Here is a 21,641-nt window from a genome sequence, read left to right as displayed (position 1 = left end):
AGCGTTACGTTTATATTACACTAAAAAAATAATTAACAATCTCAAGATGAAATTTAATTTCTTATATCCCTATAGTAATTATTAGTTAGTAAATCGGTGAAAGCAAAAAAAATACACACGAAAAATCGCCATGCAAGAGTGAACATCTGGCGGTCGGCTGAGAAAGGGACGGTGGAGGTTAACGTCTGTTGACTGCGGACTATTGACCTGAAAAAGTACCTTAACATATTTCCTTGTCTTTTCTACGGACATGGTGGACTCACCAAAACTTCACTTACTATACAAACGGCATTAATTTAAATATTATCTTACCTTCTTCAAGGGGCCAAGGCTACTACGTCACCGCTATTCACTCTTTTTCTTCTATCTTGACCCGTTTCGTGTGAAAGAGGGAAGCCTATCAGAAACGTTCAATTTTTGTCGACCTTTTTTGGCTCTTCTACCACCGTCCAGGCGTCCAGTCCCAAAAAAAAGAAAAACTGAAAGTTGCACCAAAACGGTCGCCATTATCCAACAATATAGGAACGGCAATAGCAGGTCAAGACAGTCAACAACGTTATCGTTTAAGACGTTTCCAGGATGTTTCGTTTCATCTTGCTTGGCTGGCTTTGGTAACAGCCACACACCGACACCGTAACTCTCTGTCGCTTTCTACTGCTTACCTGCTTCTATCCTTTAAGGTTTATTTGGATTTATTTATTTATTTGTAATTGTCAAAAAAAAGTAACGCCACTTTTTCAGGCAAAACTACTTCTCATGTGAAGCAATCTAAAAAGACTGGTGGATTTTGTTAGTTCAACTGAAGAAGATGATGATCTGTATATAACGGATAACTGCCAAATGCCAATCCATTAAATGGGACCCACCTCCCTTAGTAGTTGATAAATTCATCTTATTATTATCTTTAAATCTTGTAAAAATCTGGACGTTCCCACAAATTATGGACAAATTGACTCTCCGTTTGGACGCGGGCCATGTATGCCATGCATATACTTTGTTATTATTATCTTTTAAAACAAGAGCTACAACAATCCAGCGAATAATAATATCCATTAATTTACGGCTTGCAGGATCAAAATTGAATTTCATTTTTCAATGCAATTGCCTTGCACTTTCTTGTTCCCAGTAATTAAGATAATTCAACTAGTCAATTTTATCGTGTTTATATTTAAAAGAAGTCTTTGGCCCTTAATTTCTTGGCTTTACACGGCCGACCACAGTTGTGATACTATGCTCCAACACGCGGTAGCCGAAAAGCGAGCTTTATTCCATTGAGTCATAGTTGCAGTATCTTCATACATTTGGAGAATATTCACATTAAGAAATTAAAAAAAAAAAATTCCAAGTTTTGAAATCTTGATAAGATAACGTTCATCATCTAGAAAGAGCTACTAAATCTACTTGCTTACCGTCGTAATCAGTTCATTAAATTACCTTGTTTCTTTATCTCAAAACTAACGTACGAGATGAGCCAAAGTGGCGCCCTAGTTTTTGAATCTTTTGGGGTGTACAATTTTTATTTTTTATTTTTTGTCTGAATGGTTAATTTTATTAATTTATTTATATAATAGAATCTTGATAACTGTTTTGATTAGGATGGTTACCCTACTTGTATACACATGCACTCTCCTAATTTAAGCTAATATTATTGACTTAATATTCTTGGCCAATGAAATTAGCCCACACGTAGTATTGTGAAAATTATTAATCACATTAAAATTTTGACAAGGTTATATGGACTATTTTTTCAAAAATAGTCTTAGGTGCTTTGTGTATATTCTCTTATTCGTTGGATTCTTTTAATAAATTTTGTTTATTTTAAAGTTACTAGTAAATACGAAGTAACCGTGATGAGAATGAGAATCTCTTTAACTTATCTTACATAAATTCGTTCCATAATTCATTCTTTAATTAAAAAATTCATAAAACAGAAAAAAAATTTAGAGTTGAAAAATAATGCAAGGTGGTGGTGACGCATTAAGCGTACACTTGCAAGCACAAATTTTTTTTTTTTTTTCAGTTCTTCCAAGTTGGACTTTGTTTGAGCAATATCAATAATATCTTTTCAAAAAACTTGTAAATTCATGAATCTATTTATTTGCACGATTCTTCGACTGAGATTTTATGATATGAAACTTTATTTCTAATTCATAAATTTATTTTTCCATCATTGCCGGGATGGTGCGTTCAGCTGCAGCCATAATTGTATTGTGTCGACTTTAAGTTTGTAAGCCCATAACACGGACCCAGTAGGCTCCATACCCGTAGGCCCCAGATCACGTGACTTCACATCAATATCACGTGAGACTTACGTGGTTCGCACACGACACACAGCAAGTGTTTCTTGCAATTTTCCACTAATTTACGATTAAAATTATGAGTGATTTGAGGTTTCGATGTTCCTTCTACTTGAAGTTTTTTTTTTTTTTTTGAGTTAAGGTATTTCTCAGTTAATCTTAAACAAATCATTAAAATATATAAAAGATTATATTCATATAAATATATAAAAATATCTTCTGTAGATTTAACTATACTTCTCGCAATCAATAAAAAATTTATGGATAAAATCTTTGCTACTAATTATAAAGACAAATCGATTTATTATTTCTTGTTCGTACCTAAGGTTAGGTGGTGGGTAAAAATAAATAAAAACACCTACACGTATATACTTAAAAAAAGAAAAATCAAACTTTATAAGTGAAAAACTTTAAAGAAAAGCATAGTTGAATACTTGAATCAGAAATTATAATAATAAACAGATACTTGATAATATATGTAGGGTCGAATCTGATGGGAGCTAGTTTTTATTTTGTTGAAATCAAAATTTTCACCAGTGTGGGGGCACGACCACATTTTCACATGATTTTTCATTACTATTTATATTTGCCTTTAAAACTTTTTTTTTTTTCCTTAAAAGAAGCAAGGTACTATACATAAAAATATATTCAGTGCAGAAAGGGGTAAAGTCGGTCAGTGTGGGGGACGTGGTACACCCACAAAGCTGGTTGGCACGTGCCAAGGGAGAGCCTCTCCCGCACGCGGCGTACCAACTGGACCGGACCAGCGCTGCAGGATCTCGGTACATGCTCCGTGTGTAACGGTCAATTATATGACCGTTGGGGGGCGAGTGACCATTTTTTAAAAAAAAATATTTATAGAACTTCTGATTATGCCCGAATTAGCAGTTTTTGCTTTACACTTTACAGCCTCTAGAAAGATTACAAACTGCGTGAAACTCATTTAAGAAAATATTAATCTTATCTTACTTCTTGAATCCTCTACATTAATTATGAGCGGGCCCTTCTTTATTTTATCAAATACTAGCAAATAGCAATGGAACACTCCGTTCTTCTTGGCTAATGTTTCCATTCCGCCGGAGCTTCAATTTTTTATTTATTAATTATCTTTTGTCTTTGCTTTAATTTGTGTAAACAAATATTACTGTTCGATATATAAAAGTATTTTTTTTTCTGTTGAAAAAAAAAAAGTCCTGAAGTAAATATATCAATTTTAAATTAACAAGTTTTGGCAAAGTTGCAAGAATACTGCATGTAAATATAAAATCAAATCCTTCATCAACAGTTGAATGAGATTGAAACTCTGCATCACTTGTACTTCAAGAAATTTTAAATATAACAATCAAGTAAATTGATTAGAGAAGGCGTTATTAAATTTAATTTAATTAGCGAACAATATAAAAAAAATTCATTTAATCAATATCGATGAATTGATTTGATTTAAGAAGCATCATCCGCCACATCATTCATTCCCACTTGACTCGAAGACAACTTGTTAAACAAGACTCCATACAAGAAGCTACGCTCGCCCCCGCTTTACTCTTTCACTAATTACTATAAATAACAAAGGTTAAATTGAATTAAACTAACCTCAACAATTACCACCAGGTCCACCACCACACCTTTTAACCTTTACCATTTTCTTTTAAAAATATCCTTTATTACGTGGGCCACTGCAAAACTGAAAGAAAAAAAAAAAAGACTCAAAATCCACTTTAAAATCCCAACCGTCCACCCACCCCCCACTCGAAATCCAACGGTTCAAAACCCATCATAAACCGCGTCCCTACACTCGCTCTATATATATCTCCCTCCGCTCCGGCACACTCGTCACCCAACACTCTCACCACATACTGTTTTCACTGCAAAAGCACAAACACACACACGCGCACAACAAAAACTAAAATGGTGTTTTCAAATTCCTGGATTCTCCCTCTAAAAGTTTTCTTCATTTCAACTGGCGTTTTATCCATAGCTTTGTTTTGCAAGAGTTCAGTTCCATTTGTTATGGATTTTTCAGTCTCTCGAGCTCCAGTTATATGGAGCTCGTTTGTTTCTTGGCTCAAACCTCCCTATCTTTACATTACAATCAACGCTATCATCATCATTATTGCTGCTTCTTCGCGTTTGTATCAAAACGATCACGTATCCAGCACTGACTCGACACCGTCAGATGTGGAGTACGAGATGAAGTACGAGCAGCAGCAAATGATAGTGATGGCGGAGGAGGAGAATAAAGCCCCGGTTTTTGAGGAGCAGAGTGTTGTGGTTAGTGGTGATGATGCTCAGGTGGAGGTTGGTAATTATGGAGATGCTGCCCCGTGGACGCCGCCACAAAGAACGGGATCGTTGGAGATTCTGACGGACTTTGATTTGCTGGCGGAGGAAGAGAAACCTCTTGTTTCCGCTCGGTTCGGTCGCCGGAAACGGATTAAATCCAGTCCTGAAGGTATTTCTTATTTAAATTTTTATTTTTTTAATTTCTTAAAATATTTAGATGTGATTTTATCGTATATCACTCTATGTTGGATAATTTAAACGTAAAAGGTTTTTTTGGTCGGCGGCAACGAGGAGTTTGCGGCGGCGTTGACGATCTCTTTCGTTTGACTGTTTTATTACTATCTTTAGTACGTTTTTGAAAAATTTTAAATTTAAATCTAAAAATTTGAGTCAAAACGACGCTGGTTTAGTTGTGACAACTGTCGTTTTACTTGCTTTTGGGCACGGAAGAACGCTGAATTTCAAAGATGGCGTCTAGGTTACGCACAAGTTTTAGAAGTCCAAAACTGTCCTTCTTTAATTTTGAAAGAATTTTTTTTTTGGGGGAAAATGCATGGTGATTTACTTAACAGTGGTAAAAATTTTAAATTTTGAAGATGGTAAGAAGCTGAGGGTGACGAAGCCAGGACGACATGAAACGTTGGAGAACACGTGGAAAACGATAACGGAAGGGAGAGCAATGCCGTTGACGAGGCACATGAAGAAATCGGACACGTGGGAGAATCACGGCCGTCAAGTCAACGTGGATCCGTCGCCGGTTAAGAAATCGGAGACGTTCAAGGACAGGACCAATTTCCAGTTGCCACCTGTCAACAACTCTCCCGGTTGTGCAGGGAAGCTGAGGAAAGAGCCATCGCTGAGTCAGGACGAGTTGAACCGCCGAGTCGAGGCGTTTATCAAGAAGTTTAACGACGAGATGAGGTTGCAGAGACAAGAGAGCTTGAGACAGTATCAAGAAATGATCAGCCGTGGGATATAGGTTAATTTTATTTTATTCTGTTTATATATATATATATATATATATATAAGCCGAACTATTGTTTTTTCTTTAAAAAAGAAAAAGAAAAGCAAAAAGAAATGGGTTTATTTAGTATTAGGAAAATGTATTTTTTCTTTATTTTATTTTTTTTCTCCGATAGGTTGAAGGTTGGGGTTAAAATGATGATTTTGGTGTTATATACAGATGTGATTTTGATGTGCGTTTAAGCCATGATAGAAAATGGGTCTGTAAAGGAAAAAACTAAGGCAGTGTAAGACTTATAAGTGTTCTTTTTCATTCAAGTATTTAATGAATGACTGATGCATTTATTACTAGTAGTCACAACTAACAAGTATTTCTCCTTCTTTATCCCCCCCCCCCCCCCAAAAAAAATGTATGTCTACTTCTTTTTGTGTATTCATTTTTGGCAAAAAAATTACAGTCATGCCCGTTGGCTGAAAATTTTGGTGATTTTTTCTGTGTAATATTTTGGATGATTCATCATATTCATGCGGTGCGTAACATGAAATGTGTTTGTTTGTGTGTGGATTTATGCTAATTGGACATCGTAAACAATGATGAGTTGATGGGGCATCCAGAAAGTGATTGTTTGTGTTTGTCCCCCAAGTGCCAAAAGCAACTTCAAAGAATGTTGAGATGGAAGATAAAAGAGTGGAAAAAAGAAAAAGATTTGAAGGCGCCCAAAAACCTGTGTTGGTGCGAAGAAAACTTGGACAGCAAATGAAGGAGACAATGGACCCCATTTTATCTATAATCTTTTATTGAAGTGTTTGACGATTGCTTCTTTCTTTCTTATTACATGCTCAGGTGGTGTTTGGTTTGGTTTGGTTTTAAGAAAGGAGAGGAGAGAAGAGGGGATGAGAGGAGAGACTTTTAAAAAATTAATTGTTATTGTTTGGTTTCACATTAAATTTGAAAGGAAAATAAATTATATATTTTTTATTTGGATAAATATATCCATTATCTTTAATTTTAATATTGTTAACAAATAAAAAAATAATTAAATTATGAATTAATTTAATATAGAAAATAACTTAATAACAAAACATTTAATTTTATATTATATTTTTAATTAATTCGTTATTATTTTATAATCAAAATAAGTAACATTGCATAGTTAGGTTATATGTTTAATTTAGTTTCTAACTATTTATAATTATTGAAAACAATAATATGTTTAGGCTATTGAAATTACCTAGTTACATAGAGAATTTTATTTTTCAAAATAAAAATTATGCCACCGTTGACCGTCGTTAACCACTGCTGTTGATCGGCGTTCACAACCATCTTTTGTCCCGTTAAATACATAATAATAATAATAAATAAACGATTTACTTATTGGAAGTATTAATTTTTATAAAAAAAAAATACACTGTATAGTTGGAAATATGAGAGTTAAAATTTTCCCAAACATTTAAACAAGATTTGAGGTAAATAACAATGTGTATTATCATTTCTAGTTCCATAGAGTTGTAGATCGGCTCATGTATCTCCGGTGAGTCTCCGGTGACGGTCCGACGATTCACCTTAATGCTTTTTCTTTTTTCAAATAAATTATCCTATTAATTTAAGAAAATAAATATAAATTATTTGTACTTTAACTTATTTAAAATTAATTTTATTAGAGGATAATAATGGAATTTTATATTCCAATAGATGAGGAAATTTGAAATCATTACCCATTAATAAGGAATACAAATTTTTCAATTTGATAGAAATTGAATTTTAATGGAAATTCAATTCCGTTAAATTTGGTCCAAGCAAATATTAGAAAATGAAAAATAAATTAACCAAATATTGGGAAATGAAAAACAAATTAAATTTTTTTCCTCCCCCCACTCCTCAACCCCCGAGCAAACATGGCCGTACTGCGGGATTTCCTCTCATTCCCCAGTGCCCCGGCAGAGCTTTGTCGCTTTCCACCGACGAACAGAACAGTGACGTGGTCGTCGCGTAAATTATTGCTACCACTACCTAGCCCTATCCGGAGTGATATCATCAATATGGACAAATCAGAATATTCAAAGGGACTGAACACATACAAAATTGCAAATGGACAAATCAGAATATTCAAAATCGATTGGTCCCGTACAAAATTATAAATGGAGACTATGAATTCAAGTTGTAACTCACAGTCAATCAATAATGTGAGATTTTGTTATAAAGTTTCAAGTATAGTCCACACTTCATATTTAAAAGATGTTCTTTGAAATATCAAAAAAAAAAAAAAATCTGAATAGCTCTAGACCGTTATATTGAAATGCTCCACACCCGAGACAAGTTCTGATTGTAATCATGCAGATAGTTACATAACAGGACATGAGAGAAAGGTGTAAAACTTCTGGTATGGCTCTAGGTAAACATGATAACTATTATTTCATTGTTAATTCTCAAACACATCAGAAAAAATATTAAGATAACAAAGGGTAAAAACATCATATCTCGGCACATTTGATAGAAATATATACAAATTCAGAGTACAGTAAACACATCTTTGTGGAAAACCAAGTTTAGGCAGTTAGAACACAATATGATGCTTCAAAATTTTACCTCCAGAGACAATCTCTCTCTGAAGTAACGTCTGATAATCATCAAGCTTGTTTCAGTCTCTTTAATCTTGCCAATGCACCAAGGCGACTCTCACCATCTTTTCCATTAGCATCAGCAGAATTATCTCCATCCTCTTCACTTCCTTCCCTCTTTCGGGCTAGACCTCCATATACTGCTGATGGAACATCTTTTTGAGCAATTTCCACTTTCTCTTCCTCTTCTGAATCGCTTTCATCTGGGAGTTCAATGTCTTCATGATTTGCTGTGGTTTTTATACCTCCATCAGTTTGGGACTCCACTCCAGCACTCACAAATCCCACTTTTCTGCTGCTATCCTCGGCATTACCATTGTTGGCTGCAGGGGCTAATTGCCTTTCCAGAGCAGCCATTTCATCTTCATGCACCCCGGCCTGTTTCAATTTGTCCTTTGCATCATCGATGGATAATCTTTGATCTTTCTGCATCAGATACTCTGGAAGAATAAAATGCGTCTGAAAAGGGGGGGTAAAAGGGGAGAAAATTAGAATCAATTCAAAAATGCTAAATATAAATCAGAATATTGAAAAATACACAAGAAGCTGAAAAAGAAATTTCAAACATCTTGATCCAATAACACTTCAGGACATTCCTTTACGTGTTCCATAGTTACTCCATTCTAAATCCAAAACCCTTCTTTCAGTTATTACACCAATTGAAATGGCAATTCTAAGGGTCCGTTTGGTACTGCTGTTGAGGAGCAATAGCTTAAAAGCCACAACTGTAAAGTGTTTGGTAAAAACCAACTGTGACTTTCAAGCCAAAGCGATTTTATCAAACAATTGTTCAATTAAAAAACTTAAATATCTTTACTAGTTTTGTCAAAAATATTATTTAATGTTATATTTACCAAATACAATAAACTTTTATATCACAACTAGAGCAATATTTTTTCACATGGCTTTTATGCCGCAGCACCTCAATACCAAATGGAAGTCTGCCTGACAGCAGCAAGAAATCACACTATAGAAAATTTTAGCAATCAATTCACAGACCACAGGCGATATTCTTTTCCACTAGTATTACGATTTATTTCTAGTCCTTCGAGAGAAAGAAGCCCACAAAAGCATGTTCCCTACTAAAATACAATTTCTTAACACAAAAATCACTCTTTACCGGGCAAAAAAATCCCGAGTAACAACAAAAAGGAAAAATAAATTACCTGGCTATAGCTTGCTGAAACACTTCGCTTAATACGCAACATTTCTCTGAAGGTGTCTTCATTTCCATGGTTCACCTCAAACTCATGCCATCTATTCCAGAATTCAGTATCAGATCTTGGATCGGCAAATTGAGATGCGAATACATATATCCCACGGGCCCTGTCAATTTCTCCCAAGCTCTTTTCTAATTCAGCATACTTCAAGCACATCGCCTTCACATCCTTGTCTGGAAGTCCGGATTCTATTGCTTGCTCATAAATTTCCCTTGTTTTCGGGACACCAAAAATTTCAGCTGCTCGAGCAATGTATATTTCATACATGCCCAATTTTTCATGGTTTGGAACTGCCTTAGTTGCCTGATCATAGACCTTCATAGCTCGCTTAGCTAGACCATAATCCTCCTCTAGCTTAGCATATTGAAGGTATAAAGGTTTAACTACATCAGCAGGGGCCTGACAAACATAAGAAAAGAAACATGATAAGGTCAGAATCATTCAATCCAAATAACAACCAATAATAGTGCACAGTATACATGCATGAAATAATCAATTCTATATCATAATTGTGGTAAGAGATAAATATCCCTCAAGAAAGCATATGATTAAATAAATCTAAGGTAATGTCTTTCTAGGCAGACCTCCCTACTACCCCTAGTTGCCCCCTTGACTTTCTGAACGGATGTTCCAATAATTGGTACAAGATTTCTCATGGTACAGCAAAAGGCAAGAGTAAATTGGAAATCTCCCTATGAACTTTCACATGAGATTGGCACAATCATGCAACTTTCATGCAAATCTCAATGAAATTAAAATTCATTAAGATGTAAAATGCTTGAGCCCACAGAATTTCTCTTCATACCCATTTACTAAATAACCCATAAAAAAATTGGAAATTAAAAATTTACTCTATACACCCAATTATATGCCAAAAAATATCCTCACTCAATTTCATCCTAACTATTATACTACTAAATAAGCCCGTTAACTAATTAACAGATCTACAACTCAAATTATTTAATATGTAAAATAGGCTAAGAGCAAATCACTTAACTCTAGATATGAAATTCCACAATTGAAAAATTTTCTGGAATTAATATGTCTTCTTTCTTTTTTTCCTGTGCACATTACACAAAAGCTTCCCAAGGTCTTTAATTTGTTTTATTTTATTTTTATCTACTTCCTTTCTTTCTCAGTCATCAGAGCTACCCACACTGTACCCAAAGTGCGGAACTACCCCAGTTAGGAACATTCAAGGCATGGGACACTTTGCAATTTAACATAAACCCAAAAACTTCTCCAGTTAATCAAATTTCAGATATTTAATTTATTGGTAAGAAATATGCAAAATTAATAGCACATTTGGACAACATTTAAGGAACTGCAATTAAATTAAAATGGCACAATGGTCTTAAAAAATCTGTTTATGATTCATTGAATTCCAATCCAATCAAAAGTATGACAATTTTTTAGCTATGCCAAAGGCTCACATGTAGAAGCATTTTAGTACCAACCCCAAGCAATCGTAATAAATACTAATTTTGTAATAGAAAAAAACAACTATTAATCCACATTATGTTTGATACTGAATTAATATCCACGCTTTAATATCCACTATAGGTGATACTGAATCAAAAATTTAGGGTTTCAAGATAAGAATATTAGATGGGTGTAGAGGGTGAAATGTTTTATTTAGTTAGTAACAATTTGTCCTTAATGGTAAATTTTCATGTGGATATTTCAGGAAAATATTTTATACTGAAAAGTGGGTTTAAAGATCATTTTTCGGGGTTCAAGGAGCCTCGGCCAAAGCAAAGAAATTATACAATTAAGAATTTCCACAAGCAATTAAAAAATATGAACGAAACACACAAACAAAACTCAATAGGCTAAAGCTTGCAAACTCCATTAACCAAACTCATAAGCACTCAATTGCCAAACAGAAATACAGGACATGCAAGTAACTATAAGCATAGATAAGAAGGCTAAGGAAGTGCATACCGTTTCAACGGCATTTTCAAACAACTCTCTTGCCCGTTCAAGTTTTGTCTTCCCATATCTCTTAACGAACTTTGAGAGGTATGTGACCCATATATCTTTAACATGAGGGTACTTAAAAATCTTGACACCTCTTTCGTATACTCTGAATGCATCTTCAAAGTATTTATGCTCCTGTACAACATGAAACAGTAAAAACATGTGAACATACAAAGTCCACTAAAGGTAAAAGGAACATGATAGAAGGAATACATGAAGCAATGTCCATACTTCCAGAAGCAGTGCATAGTTGATGATAATCTGAGGCGTGGCAATCCTTAAATCTAGTATGCGCTCATAAACAGCACGTGTTGACTCCAAGTTACCCAGGCTCTCCTCCAAGTCAACATAAAAGGTCCAAAGCCTCAAGGATTTATGCAGCTTCATCTGAACAGGTTCATTTCCATCAGCAGCCACTGCATATGAAAACGTAAGTAAATGGCTCAAAGGTTAGTAATGATTCAACCTTTTTTCTGTTGAAACTTAATGCTGCAAGAGAACCCAAAAAAAAAAAAGAGTCAATTCTAGATTCTGAAACACCAAATGATCAATAACATAATAAATATCAAGTTCTAAGGTTACAAATCAAATTGTGTTTTCCAGACAACCGTTGATAAGCAATTTCAAATGCCATGTAAAACACAGCAGAATCACTGTGTTTGTATTTCTGAAATGGTAACATAGTATACAAAAATTGAAGATGCTATTAATGGTATAGAATCCACAATACCCAGCCTCAAAGTATATATGGTAACATACAAAGTGCTAATTGGTTATATGAGGTTTCATGCATTTTGAAACCCATCAGTTTATACTACACTTTATAACCTCTGCTTTAAACATGGAAAGCATGTAATGACACATTTGATAACATTTAAGCACAAATACATTCAATTGACAGAATTAGAGAGCACAAAGAGGAGATGATGGCAAGTAGTTCAAGCAAATAAACAACAGATGAGGATAAGTAAGGGTTACCTCTTCGTCTGACCTCAACTGATGGCTCTGCTGTGGCACGCCTCATCAGCTCCAATGCTCCTTTGAAATTTTTATGCCTTAACTCCATTTCTGCCCACTCACACCAAATGCTGGCCAGGTGGTCCACAGTTTTATAATTAACTTGCACAGCTTTGTCAAAAATAACTCTTGCATTGGCAATATCCTTGTAAGTCTCATACAACTTAGCAAAAGCAACCCATAGAGTGTGGGGCTTCCCCACTGCTTTCATGGGATCAACAGTCCGCACTGCCTCTGTATATGTCAAAATCTGCTTAGTTGGGTTACCCTCAAATATCTTGACCCTTCGATGCCACTGTTCCACATTATGCGGATTTTGCCTCAAGAGAACACTATTAGCTAGTTCTGGTCTTCTATTCATCAGATGCTCCAATCGGGCCAACCTCAAATCCACATCCTTGACATCATGCAACCAAAATCCATTAAGAACCTTCTCAAACTCAGCCATTGATAAATTCACATCCAATCGAATATCTTCATCTTCTGCTGAACCATGCTCCTCATCATCTTCTTCCTCCTCAACGCTCAAATCTGGTTTCGCCATCTTAGCACTAACCATAATCTCCTCAAACTGTGAGTATGAATCAAAAATCACACTAAAGTCCCTCACAGTAACCACTGTCATCATCCCTTCCTCAAAGATATCCCTCGCCTTCTCAAACAACTCTCTCCTAATATAATAATCAGCCAATGAAGTCCACAGCCTCCCCACCTCATCCGTGAACTTCCTAATCCCACCCCTAATTATGGCATCCACATTAAGCCCCGAAATCTCAGTCGCATGTGTGGTTAATAAATCACACAACTCTAACCACAACCTGTGTTTAGTCTTCCCCTTTATTGAATAAAACTGATCATCATTCAAAACTGAAGCTAACCTCTCTGCCGCTTCTTGCCAAAGCTTTGACTTCACCAAAAACTCAATAAAATCCTCAATATGGCTTGGATCATACTTCAAGTACCTTCTGTAAACCCTAAGTGAAGTCTCTATTGGAATTCCCTCTTGCTCCACAAACCTCAAATAGATCTCCCAAATCCTATCATGCTGTGTCACAGGCAATGCACAAAGCGCCCTATCAAAAGTTCTGCGTGTCTTAGTAATAAACTTTTGACTAGTTAATGTCTCCAGATACATAATCCAAATCCTGGGCATCTTGTGCATAGTCACAAGAGCCCTTTCAAAAGTATTATTAAGGGTTTCATACTCCGGGTGAGTGATGGGTAAGTTCTTTACTATGCTCAAGCGCTCAATTAAGTATGCATGCCACAGCTTGTAGCTTCCCGGCAATGCTTTTAGAGCTCGCTCATAAATCACGAAACGCTTCTTAAAAGGAGCTTCACGTTTCGCTACCAAATAGCGCCACCAGAGCTTAAGACTAAAAGGGTTTCGCAAAAGCTCTTCTTCATATAAGAGGTCGTCTTCTGAAGGGTATAATTCTTTTGATATAGCCATTAGTATAAGCGAACAGAATGAATAGTTGCCCGACTTCTAGAAAACTAGATACTGGAGTGAATCCCAAATTTTAATCCAAATTTTAAGACACTGAAACAAGGCTTGCAGACTGCTTACCAACAAAGTATAATTTTTATACACTAAAGGCTGCAATTTCCAGTTCCAAGAAACTTGATTCAATAAAGGGTGCCGTATGGAGCGAGCAGCGGCAATGACCGGCGGCGTGCAAGCAAGCAGCAGTAGGGGTCGATTCACGCAGCAGCAGGAACGGTGGCGATGTAGCCACTTCAATAAAACGTCCGGAAACGATGTTGCGCCGGTGGGATTTGCTGTGGAGCAAACTGTGGCAGCGTTTTTTATGGTTAGGGTTTTGTGTTTTGGTAATTTTGGTTTTGGGGTTTGGTATCTGCTCTGCTACGCTTTCGTTTGATTTCGATTTTCCATTTTCTTTTTCTTTTTTTAAGCAAATCCTGATCCTAACCCGCATCTCAATTTTTTAAAAAGATGTGGGACGTAAAATTCGGACGGAATTGGCACATTCCGGATCCGATCCGGATCCGCACATTCCGGATGCGGATCCATGTCTAGTGATTTTGATTCTTAATAACGGTCGGTCCACTGAAAACTCAGTACTTAATAATTTCAGACAATATACGTTGAAACTTGAAACCGATAATAATTTTTGACACTATAAAATGACGTTTTGTTAAAAACTTTTTTGTGTTGCTACAGTGCATCTTGAAGAAAAAGAAAAATTGCATGATTTTAAAATAAATTTGGTGGATTTATTTTAGAAGAGTGTGTGTAGATGTTTGAAAACAAAACAAGTAATAAAAATATATGAAAGAAAGTTTTGTTATTTAAAATAAATTGATTTGTTATTAATATCACATTCATTAAGAAAATTATTGCACATTTGCATTTATAGCAGCTCATTAGTTCTTTAAAAAAAAAAAAAAACTAAACTACTCGATATATCCACACACAGCAAGTAACTATTGATTTTTTTATACACTAAGCCGAAGTGGATAACGGCCTTGCACCACCTCATTGGCTGGGACTGTATTAGCTATTCGAAGACTCATTAAGCTTCTCATGTTCTGCTTTTGCATGCTCTGTTAACATCCACCCGCAAGCTATATAGTCTAGGAAGAACATTTAACTTGTTTCTAAGAGAATGAAATTGGGCATCGGTCGAACCTTTAGTAAGCACGTCAGCAATTTTGTCTTCGTAGGGAACAAAATATACTGCCGTTTGATTATTTTGCACGTTCTTTCGAAGATGTGTATATCAAGGTCAGTGTATTTTGGTTTTAGCATAATACGCTGGATTGGCTGCCAAAGCAATAACTCTTTGGTTGTCCCACCACATGACTGGTACAGCGAGTATGAATCTTCAAATTTGATAGTAAGGCTCGAATTAACAATACTTCAGTTGTAGGTAAGGCCAATGCTCTATATTTTGATTATGTGCTTGATCTTGAGACAATATGTTGTTTTTTTGAAAACTAATAGACTAAAATTGGGCTAAGATATTATACATATCCAACTACTGATTTCCTATCATCTTTATAACATGCCCAATCAAAATTATTGAAACAATTATCTCGCATATTGCCATAATAGTAAAATTAAATACCATAATGAATTGTCTCTTTGATAGACCTTAGTAACCTCTTACAGGCTTGCCAAAGTTCATCAGATGGAGCTAACAAGAGTTGACTTAATTTGTTCACTGAAAAGGTAATTTCTAGCCTTGTTAAAGTCACATATTGTAAAGCTCCAATGATTCTTTTGTATTGTAAAACATTATAAATGACTATTCTTGAATCATCGGTGAGGTAACAAGAAGCTTCCACTAAAGGTAGAATTGGACTGCATGTTTTCTTATCATGTTTGGATAGTAAATTAGCTAAGATACTATCCAAACATTCCAACCTATTACCTAGATAGTAAAAAAAAAGTATTGATCTAGATGCTAATTAATACTAGTGATGAAACCTTCCAGCCTATTACCTTTGACTGAAGCAAGAACTCGACTTATCCACACCATAGAGTTATTTTAATCTAATTTCACAGGAGCCACAAAGTCATATAAGTGTGATTTTTTATTTGAGTTAACCATCAACTCTTATATCATTTTACAAAAGTGTATATAGTGTTTGGTAACAAGGCAAGTAATAGGAAATACGAGAGAAAGTTAAAAGAACAATCTGGAAACTAATTTGTTATTAATATCACACTCGCTTAAGAAAATGGTTGCACTTTGTATTTGTAATAGCTGTATAAATTTATGGAAACATCTACATGTAACAAGTAACTACTGATTCATTTATACATTAAATTGAGGCGGATAATTGACTTGCGACATCATTAGCTGACATTATATTAGCTACTTAAAGACTTATTAAGCTTCTCATGTTTTGTTTCTGCACGTTTCACATATACTACCAAATAAAAAAAAAAAAGGGAAATTATCATTGCACCACTTTTATTTTGCCTTATATTCATCCAACTACTACAAAATTTTAACATGTACTTTGCACCACCTTTCTTTTCACATTTATATCAATTAGCCATTTTTGCATTAACACTATTAAATAATTTTAATAAAATGATAATTTTATCGCCAAATAAATTAAAAGCCTATTTTATTTTATAAAAACTTTAAAAAATATATATATAATGATAAAAATATCCCTAAATTTAATAAAAATAAATCCCAAAATTATAATTTTTATTTTTAATACAAATTATTTTAATATAAAATTATAATAATAAAAATAACTGCAAAATTTTGGGATTTAATAAAAATCCCCTAAATTATTAAAATTTTAGGATTTATTCTTTTAAGAAATAAATTAAGTTATTTTAATAAAATTTTACAAAATTATAAATTTTTAATAAATAAATTAAGTTATTTTAATAAAATTTTACAAAATTATAAATTTTCAATAAATAAATTCATTTATTTTTATTAAAATTTTGTGAAATTATATTTTTTAATAAAAATAATTATTAAAATTTTGTAAAATCTAAATTTAGTAAAAATCAGTTGAGCACCTCTATTTGGAATTTATTTTTTATTAAATTTAGGGATATTTTTATGATTATAATTTTTAATTTTAAAAGTTTTTATAAGATAAAATAGTCTTTCAATTTATTTGGGGGTAAAATTGTTATTTTATTAAAATTATTTAATAGTGTTAATGTAAAGAGTGACAATACAGCCACAAACTCTTGTATAAACTTATCTTGTACAAACTAATATGTTATTAATTCATTGGTTGAATAAAAATATAAAATAATATAAATAAATTAAGTAGGTCAAGTGATATTTAATTTAACTCATTTTATCATGCCACGTCAGTTTGTACAAAATAAATTTATACAAGAGTTTGTGGCTATATCATTACTTTAATGCAAAAGTGACTAGTTGATACAAACGTGAAAAGAAAGGTGGTGCAAAGTACATGTTAAAATTTTGTAGTGGTTGGATAAACATAAGGCAAAATAAAAGTGATGCAATAATAATTTTCCTAAAAAAAAGTTAGTTCGAGATGGATTGGTGTGGTTCCTCTATGCCTAAGACACCAGAATATCGAGCCATAAACGAAGAAAAGCATACAAAAAAAAAACATATTGCCTAGTGATTGTGAGGCCCCACTCATTGACATGAAGAAGAGGAAAAAGAAAAGAAAGAAGTAGTTAGGATATAAAATGAACTTTTGTCGAGTAATGAATGATTTATACACTACCAAATAAAGGTTCATTAGCGAAATGCATATAATTTAGGTCAAACATGTACGATATTAACGAAAATATGTATTGGAGGATTGATAAAGTATAAATTTATTTTTTAATTTCTTACTATTTTTAAAATTTAAATTTGAGTAGCTAATTAAAAAAATTGTATGAAAACTACCCGGTTATATTATTAGGAGACAAGGCGAATTATGCTGCTAGGATTATGGTAAATTTCGAAACATCAAGTTTATTTAAAAATGATCAATCTTATATCAAGAGAGAAAAAAAATAATTTAGAACAAAAGACATCGACGGCTGGTTTTCTCCTTACCGGTACAACGAGGGTGCGGTACACCTGGCAACTACAATAAAGGGCCGAGTAACACGGCAGCCCGTGGGGCGCAGTTAGGGAATCAAACCGACCTGTTTTTGTTTGAACTTTCCATGTAATGGAACAAATGGACTTATTTAGCCCATTAATGTGGGGTGTTATCAGCGGAAATAAGTGAGATGTAGCGCTAACGACAATCTCTTAAGCCCATTTACTCCCTCCATAGGCCTCAAATGAGCCCAATGATCAAAAGTCCGCAACCAAATTAATTCCAATCATCGAACAAAACCATGAAGTACGATGCACCCTCACCCAGCGAAAAAAACAGAACAGATTTTCTTACAGAATGACTGATCATCCCAACTGCTACACGTAGATGCCGTAAGCAATAATAATCAAATCGAGCCCACACGCAACCCTCTGTTCCCTTCATCATATCATCTCTCTCTGTATCCCTCTCTCTCCCCCCTGCAAAACAGAAAGGTTCACGACAATCAAAGCCGCGTTTCAACTACTCTCGTAAGTCTTTTCTTTCTTTCAAGTCTTTCTTCTCTCCTTTCCTCTCTGGGGCCTTTTCTTTTCATCGATTTAGCCATGATCTGAGGTGAAAGATTAGTCGCTGCATTTGATATTTTGATTTGTAATTCTGGGTTACTTTACTTTTAGTTTTATGTATTTTTATGACCTGTTTCTTTGCTAGTCTCGTCATTTTATCTTTTCATGTACCGCAATTTAACAGAAGCATCTGCTACGTTTTTGTCTTTGCTTATTATCTATCGTAATATATTTGCATTTTAATTTCTGGCTGTAATCTAAGAATTACTTTTATTGTGTTTAATTGAATTTATGCATTTGTTATCCTAGAATACTCCGTATAATTTTGTATATTGAGAAGATTAAGGGGATTTGATTGATTTTATCTCATTTTCTTGCCTTTATTCTGTTGCATTTTTTCTTGCAGTGAAGAAGATTAGTTCTCTTTGCGCGTGTCCCGTTCTCTTCTCCAATCCTCCACTATTGCTTAAAAAAGGAAAAAAAATTAAAAAAACCAAAATTTATCCAACCCCTCAAACAGTATATACTTATAAATAGATTAATACATCTAAATACCCCAATGGAGGTCAAGCTATGGAACGACAAGCGCGAGAGAGAAATGTATGAAAACTTTGCTGAGCTTTATGCTATAATAAAAGCCACAGAAAAGCTTGAAAAAGCATATGTTCGTGATATTATTAGTTCCTCTGAGTATGAAACAGAATGTCAAAAGCTCATTGCCCATTTTAAAACCTTATCTTCGACCTTGAAAGATATTGTTCCGAGCATTGAACGGTTTGCTGATACATATAAAATGGACTGTCCGGCTGCTCTGAATCGCTTGGTCACCTCTGGGGTGCCTGCTACGGTGGAGCATAGAGCGGCTGCAGTTGCCTCAACCACCACCTCTGCTGCCATTGTGGCAGAGTGTGTCCAGAACTTTATTACTGCCATGGACTCTTTAAAATTGAATATGGTGGCAGTTGATCAGGTGCATCCTCTGTTATCAGATTTGCTGGGTTCACTCAATAAGCTGACTATTCTGCCACCGGATTTTGAGGGGAAAACAAAAATGAAGGACTGGATTTCAAGGTTGTCAAAGATGGGTGCTGCAGATGAGTTGACCGAGCAGCAGTCCCGGCAACTTCACTTTGACCTTGAATCCTCATACAACTCATTCATGGCAGCTCTTCCTAATGCTGGTACTTAAATTGATGATCTAGGTAAGCTTGTAAAGATTATCAAGCATAGTTGTTTTGTTTTGTTGATTTCATATATAAGATAGTTTGTTGTTTGAACCTCATTGATGAGTGATAACTTGCAAGGATTCTTATTAATTTTGTAATTGCTTATAAATTTGGGGGTATGACTGCATTATTGTACTGAAAAATTGATTGTTTGTGCTGATCTCGAAAGAGATTATTATGGCCCTGTTTGGGATCGAGTTGCTCTAACTTTCAAGCTGCAGTTGTTGTGGAAAAAAAGTTATAACCATGAAATAAATGTTAATATTATGTAGTAAATACAATTTTTAAATAATAATTTTAACAAATTTAGTAAAGATATAATACATTTTTTATTATAAAAGTGTAAAATCATATCAACTTAGCTTCCAAGCTACACCAGTTAGTGTTTATCAAACATTTTAGTGATATAGCTTTTAAATTACATAGTTAGTGTTTATCAAACATTTTAGTGATATAGTTTTTAAATTACAGTTGTCCAACCTCAATTCCAAACAAGTCTTTTGTATGGTTTATTATTAACATGGATGAATACTTTTTACTGTTATTTCATCTAATACTGACACTGTCATCAATTTTTTTTGAGCATTGTGAAAAATCTGTACAAAGGCATGAATCACAACTGCAAGTCGTTATTTACTTTTTTTTTTTTTTTATAGTTCAGTTGATTGCTGATGGTCTTGAAACCTGTGAAATCTATCCAGGAGATTTTCCTCCCCAAAATAAGCTTAATTCCTAAAAGAAATTTGACCTTGTCAAAGCTATCATTTGCAAAATATTCACTGATTTCTAAAGAGGCTGATTAGATATCAGCATCTATGTGTTGATGGACATGTGGGGCATATGGCTTCAATTTGTGAAGCTAAATATTAATTTGAGTTCAGTGATTTAGTTCAAGGAATTGAGATTTAAGTGTTAGAAAAAGATATAGTGTCTTTCAAAAACGGAACTCACTCTATTTTTGTGTTTCTTTTCATTTTTCATTTTGTTCCTGGGATCTTGGATACAAGAAAACTAGGTAAGAGGGTGTTATAAAACTTCTTCTAATGGTGTCATTTTGCCTTGTTAGGATTGCTTTCCGAGATTGTATTGTAATTGTACGCTCTTGGTTAATACCTTACTTTTATTACTTTTTATTTCTTCTTATTTCTTTTAATCTCTCAATCAACTGGACTCACCTGAAGCCTCGCCACCACCCCCAGACTATGATATGTGTGGTTTTGGTGGATAAGAAGTAAATAGGGAATTTATGTGTTGTGACACTGTGGGTGCCAGGCTGCACTCTAGTAGAACTGGAAATGCTTAGTGCAGCATTTTCAAATTTTTCTACTACTTGAATTTTTGCCTATTCTTTTTTGAATTAAAACACTTGATATCTTAGAATTATAAATTGACACACATATTGCTTTTCCTTTTTGGTATACCTCTGGAAGACAATTTTATATTAGCTATATCAACTTTTAATTGGTATAAAAAACACTCATTTCAAATAGTAAAATTATCTTAACCCACATTAGAAGAATAGTTTGTAGATGATCAATATGGTGCGGGTGGATCATCTGCCTTCATTAAGGAAATGAGAATTGTTCTTCAAGAATCCTCTGGAAAGCATATGTGCGACTGGTTAATTTCTCAGTTTGGACTGTGCTTGCAAAAGTAGTATCATTGAAATTTGGAGAATAATTGTCTATGGTTGAGGTTAGATACTTACATATATACTCAATATCACTTGCACTGTTGTAATGTGAACCACATTAAGTTCATCCTCCAGTATTTTGCTTGTACTTAATGTTGAGCGCGGAACATGAGAATACAAAATCAGAAGATTGTTGTGACAAGAAACTCAAATTCACACGATATGATTCAAAAAGAAGAATTCCAGATTTGTGCAAAGCCAACAATGCGTTTCTGCATTTCGTGTGAATTCCAGAAACTCAAATTCACACGATATGATTC

General features: G+C 34.2%; 3 protein-coding genes across 4 annotated transcripts; 2 read left to right on the top strand and 1 right to left on the bottom strand.

Moving 5' to 3' along the window:
* The first annotated feature begins 4,118 nt into the window (after window positions 1-4,118).
* LOC18052660 lies at window positions 4,119-5,586 on the top strand. Its single transcript, XM_006449170.2, has 2 exons — window positions 4,119-4,746; window positions 5,174-5,586. Exons 1-2 carry the CDS (start codon window positions 4,203-4,205, stop codon window positions 5,554-5,556), a joined length of 927 nt encoding a protein of 308 aa, XP_006449233.1. The 5' UTR covers window positions 4,119-4,202; the 3' UTR covers window positions 5,557-5,586.
* Window positions 5,587-7,986: 2,400 nt separating this feature from the next.
* Window positions 7,987-14,352, bottom strand: LOC18052659 (pre-mRNA-splicing factor SYF1). The gene is made up of 5 exons (XM_006449169.2): window positions 12,338-14,352; window positions 11,591-11,775; window positions 11,324-11,494; window positions 9,326-9,778; window positions 7,987-8,618 (listed from the first exon to the last, which is right to left on the bottom strand). Exons 1-5 carry the CDS (start codon window positions 13,827-13,829, stop codon window positions 8,169-8,171), a joined length of 2,751 nt encoding a protein of 916 aa, XP_006449232.1. The 5' UTR covers window positions 13,830-14,352; the 3' UTR covers window positions 7,987-8,168.
* Window positions 14,353-18,223: 3,871 nt separating this feature from the next.
* On the top strand, window positions 18,224-19,813 carry LOC18052658 (vacuolar protein sorting-associated protein 28 homolog 2). Of its 2 annotated transcripts, none has more exons than XM_006449167.2 (2): window positions 18,224-18,426; window positions 18,869-19,813. In XM_006449167.2, exon 2 carries the CDS (start codon window positions 19,022-19,024, stop codon window positions 19,649-19,651), a length of 630 nt encoding a protein of 209 aa, XP_006449230.1. In that variant the 5' UTR covers window positions 18,224-18,426; window positions 18,869-19,021; the 3' UTR covers window positions 19,652-19,813. The 2 variants fall into 2 exon arrangements, with proteins under 2 accessions (XP_006449230.1, XP_024047591.1); XM_024191823.1 differs by lacking the exon at window positions 18,224-18,426 and adding an exon at window positions 18,438-18,511.
* The last annotated feature ends 1,828 nt before the right edge of the window (window positions 19,814-21,641 follow it).

Source organism: Citrus clementina, unplaced genomic scaffold, assembly GCF_000493195.1.
Source record: "Citrus clementina cultivar Clemenules unplaced genomic scaffold, Citrus_clementina_v1.0 scaffold_2, whole genome shotgun sequence".
NCBI classification, from domain to species: Eukaryota; Viridiplantae; Streptophyta; class Magnoliopsida; order Sapindales; family Rutaceae; genus Citrus; species Citrus x clementina.
This window is presented reverse-complemented; position numbering and strand designations above follow the sequence as displayed.